At 35.9% G+C, this 4,628-nt stretch overlaps 1 protein-coding gene across 4 annotated transcripts; it reads right to left on the bottom strand.

The window, feature by feature from the left end:
* On the bottom strand, positions 1-3,995 carry LOC145088709 (uncharacterized). Of its 4 annotated transcripts, none has more exons than XR_013701198.1 (8): positions 3,655-3,995; positions 3,265-3,345; positions 2,814-2,999; positions 2,620-2,718; positions 2,388-2,540; positions 486-2,302; positions 281-409; positions 1-189 (listed from the first exon to the last, which is right to left on the bottom strand). XR_013701198.1 is itself a non-coding variant. In XM_079027099.1 (7 exons), the coding sequence occupies exons 2-7, from the start codon at positions 3,333-3,335 to the stop codon at positions 336-338; spliced, it is 2,400 nt and encodes a 799-aa protein (XP_078883225.1). In that variant the 5' UTR covers positions 3,336-3,345; positions 3,655-3,995; the 3' UTR covers positions 1-335. The 4 variants fall into 4 exon arrangements, 2 of the variants coding, with proteins under 2 accessions (XP_078883225.1, XP_078883226.1); XR_013701199.1 differs by having other exon boundaries at positions 281-382; XM_079027099.1 differs by having other exon boundaries at positions 1-409.
* Between the last annotated feature and the right edge of the window lie 633 nt (positions 3,996-4,628).

The following is a 4,628-nucleotide window of genomic DNA, read 5'->3' as shown; positions in this document are numbered from 1 at the left end:
TTAAAATTTAAAAAGCTTTCATTGCAGAGACTGATAAGATTTCGTCCTTTGCATTTGGTCAACCAAAAAGAGACATCAAATCAACAAAAGGACATATAATTGTAAATTTGTGATATAACAATCAATAGTATCAAGATCCCACATAATTAACCCTTGAAACGCACAACCTAAGTTATTCAACATTGTACCCTACAACACCCACAATTACGAGAAAAATGGAATATAGATTTAATAACCACAAGATAATATAATATGATTATAAGCCTTGAATTGAATTCACCTGTAAAGCGGAAGGGGCTGATCGAATGTATGATTTACAGTTGTTGTGATAAGTTTTAGCGATGAAGAATCTTGGTCTCATTTATCTTGTTCCCCCTGAACGCTGAAAGAGAGAAGAATGACCTTGTTGCTGAAAAGCAAAATCACCACACAATATTGGAATTTATAAAATAAAATAAATAAGTAGCCTCTTTTATTAATTTTACCTTTAGATTCGTCGGTATCATCCTCTCCTTCTGGGCTTGACGAATGAGTTAAATGCGATTGTGAATCAGGTTTAGTTGTTTTTCTAGCAAACTTGAGAAGTCGCTTTAATCCTCTGGGTGCGTCCTTTTGGTAGACTAGGGTGGGAGGGTGGGAGTCATTACCCCACTCGGATTCATTGCTTTCCTCAAGCATCATCTGAGATAAGGAATGGCGAACACGTGGCAGCACTGGGCTTTCCTTGTACGGAACAATCTCATTTTCACGATTCTCTGCGTAAATTTCTACTTTGGGTTCTTCTGTCAATTCTACCCCTAAGGCACCATCATCACATGACAACTTGTCTGTTTGCTCACATTCAATCACCTCGGGTTCCACAAAATGATTTTTTGGAGTTTCACTTTGATCACTACTTTCCATCATATCATGATTTATAATCATTATATCAACATTCCTTGTAGTCGGATTTTCGAAGGTTCTTGAAGCTTCCACAGGCTGTGACAGTGATACAACTCCACGTGTCTTTATAACACCACCAGCAACAGGGCCGACCCTAGAGCCCTTACGCAGGAAAGGCTTTGTTTCAAGTACTGGAACCACACTGTTTTTTTTAGTATAAAAACTAGGTTTCGTACTAGTGTCTGTGTCTTCTTCTTTAGGAGTCTCAACTTTGGTTCTTCTTCTTGTTGTCTTTCTGTTTTCAATCGATGTGGGATGTTTCCTCTCATTCGTAGCTTTAATTTTTGTGTTTGTGTTTCCATCTGGTTTTGTTGACTTCACAGTCTTCAATCGTGGCTGTAAATTTTCAACTTTTGATGACGCAGGAGATTGAGGTTTTCGATTAGCTGCAGGTTGTGGTGACTTTCGTGTAGTAGGCAAAGAAGATGAGTTTAGTGAAGATTTCTTGATTGCAAAAGGTTTCATGGTGGTTTTGGAATTTATCAACTGGGATTGGGCTGTGTTCTTTTGAGTTTTTTGGGGTTCATTTTGATGTCTTCCATTATTAGATTTACCACCACTCACATTCGTACTGGAGCTTTTCTCAACTCTCTTTCTACCACCTTGTTTTTGGACCTTTTCTTCCCTTTTTTTATTATCATGATCATCATAAACTTCAACTTTCTGCTCCTTGGAAATCTTCATATTGCTATTATCACTTGTCACGTTTTGCTCATTAAATCCCTTTTCTTGAATCCATTCATCATCTCTTTCAGGTTGTTCAAATTTGTCAACTTCCACACCCAACTCCTCATATGTTGTTCCCTTTTCAGGACAAGTTTCAGTATTGGGATTATTATTTATATTATTATTATTATTATTATTATCGGTCTCTGTTTTGACATCTGGATCTATACTTTTGGGGCTGCTTAAAGTAGTCCCTTTTTCACCCATTCCTGAACTCCATCTTCTAAGTACAGCTTTGTTTGCACTCACAGTTGTCTTCTCAACATTTACTACACCTTGGTCTCTTTGTTTGCTTTCAAACAGACTGATTTTATCTTGTACACTCATTCTCAATACATTGTTGTTAACAGGTCTGTGTGAATCTTCTTCCTCTTCCTCTTCATCATCTCCTAGGGGCATTGTTGACTTTTCCCTACCTGGAAAATAGTTGAGACTCTTGATACTTAATGCAGCTGTTCTTCGAGAACCAGATCGCCCTATCTGGATTCTTCTCATTGGAGATGCTGATCTTTTAGGCATTGAAGATCTTGTAACACCACGACTTCTTTCAGCATCCAGTTGATCTTCCTCCTCCTCCTCACTTGAATCTTCATCTTCTATTGAGCTCAATTCAACAGATTTCTGCAACGAGTCCCTGAAACATGTACATGCAGAAAATACTAAATAGTAATCTTGATGTCACAAATTATCATACATGACTCTAAGAAAAAGAAAGTTACCTTAGATCCTTGGCTCCAAAATGAAGAGCAAAGTCCCCCAAGTTAGAAATGTCCTTAAGTGAGAATTTTGAACTAATAGCCTTGTTTAACACAGCAGCTAGTTCCTCTTTCAATGCTGTCAATCTCAAATCAATTGCTACCAGAATTTCACTCCTATCAGAAGAAACCACAACATATGTTGATAAGAAAAAACATAACATAAGGAATTAAAGGACACTAAAAAGAAACATACTTATCAGATGATGAGATTATAAAATTTCTGGTCCTCTCTAGTTGAGAGATTTCTTTTCCAATGCTAAGGACGTCTGGCAAACCAATAATTTGTAGAAATCTAAAAAATTAAAACAAACTAAAGTGAGCAGAAAGAGAATGATAGCTTTTCAGAAGTTTGGAAATTGGAATTGAGATACATATAATAATATGGACCTTGTCAGTGTGGCTATTGTAAACCAGCAGGCATCATTTATGTTGTCAGGTGGTAAAATCTTGAACTTTGTGTTGGAGTCTTTGGAGGACAAATTTCTTGTTTCAGGTGAATGTAACAACAGTTGTTCCAAGGGTCCAGATGCTAAATTCTCTTCTTTGTTGCTACTCCATACACTTACCTCATACCTACCATAAGAGCAAAAGGGGATGGATGGACTTTCATTTTAGTAAAAAAGTGAAGTACACTAAATTTTAACATGGCTGATATGAAACATAGAAATGTGAGAAATTCATAATGTTGGTATTTCACTTCGGTTTCTAAGTTATAGTCCAGAAGGAAGATCAATTCAAGAGCTGCTGCATTAGCCCATTCAAGAGGAAACAGTAAAAAAGCAATCGATAAACAGGAGAAAAACAATTATCTGTAAATGAAAATTCAAAGGGAAATAACCTGTTCTGGCTTGGAAATGTGTGAAATTCAACATAATCAAGTGTTGCATCAAGATTTATTCCGCCCTCCATCTCTACCAACCTGAAACAATGTAGCAAAACCCTAAGTTAACTCAATTTCCTCCTACTGGCTACAGTTTGTTAAATACCCCTGCACATGCTCATGTCGTACAAAAAAGAAAAACAGATAAACATCCTTTTCATTTTCAACTTTCAAATAGTCAATTTTACTCTAAAGTCACCCGTAACAGAACTCACCGACTTATATAAAACAATCAGGCAAAGCATCATCAGCCTTATCGTGAAAATCATCACAATCTTTGAAAATTCAATGATGGAATTATGAGCTAACAAAATTCCATAGTGATAATGCAATAGACATACAACCTACCGTTGACGATAAGATCTAGCCAAACAAATTCCCTAAACTTCAGCAACAAAATTCGCAGCTCAGAACGACACTGAAAAGGAAATTTTACCACAATTCCCAGGAAAACCCCAAATCAATCGTCAGTTTATTTCAAATCTGTGAACGCACTATTCAAACACACAGTAAGGTATATAAGTGTGTATAATGTATATAGAGTTGAAGTGGAGACGATCAAAAGCGATCAAAGAAGTTGTTTTCATATCATAAATGCGAAATTGAATTGGATACTGTGGTATTTCCTTCCAGTTTGGTTTACGCTGCGAGAGAGAGAGACAGAGCAGTGGGCAGACATTGGGCTTACACGTAGTGGAATGATTGTGATACTATTAAATTAATAAGCATTTATAAATCCTACGAGGCTACGACTCTACGGGCGCGTGTATCACCTTCCTTTGAATGAATATAACAAAAATAGCTTTTTTTTTTAAATGAGCATTTTTAAAGTCACAAATAAGAGTAATAACCAGGACAGCAGCCGGTTCTAAGGAATTAAATATTTTTAAAGATTTAGAACAAGTCAGAAAAAAAAAATTATCGTTATTATAAGTTTTTATTTTTAAATAAATATATATAATAAAAAAATTAGGTCTTGTGCAGCTGTCCACTTTACCCCTCTCAATTCCCGCCATGGCTTGGTGTAAGATTTGACGTAAATGTATTTTGGAATCTAAAAGCATATATATTTCGGACCAATTGTGTGAATTTATGACTGACATCATATCCTCCGGACATTCTAAAATGTACATTTTGTATATTATGAATTGTATATTCTTGACACGTATTTCAAAATATTTGCACTACATAGCCTTCGTTTTCCTTTCGCTTAACTTACAAACTAAGAATTCAAAATTGCTTTTGCCAACATTTGAAAAAGAGTTCATCAGATCAAGTGTACGAGAACAAAGCTTTGTAAACCCCCATGTTTACTTTCATAA

The sequence above is a fragment of the Lactuca serriola genome, chromosome 2 (genome assembly GCF_051521515.1).
Source record: "Lactuca serriola cultivar US96UC23 chromosome 2, Lser_US96UC23_V15, whole genome shotgun sequence".
Classification (NCBI taxonomy): domain Eukaryota; kingdom Viridiplantae; phylum Streptophyta; class Magnoliopsida; order Asterales; family Asteraceae; genus Lactuca; species Lactuca serriola.
This window is presented reverse-complemented; position numbering and strand designations above follow the sequence as displayed.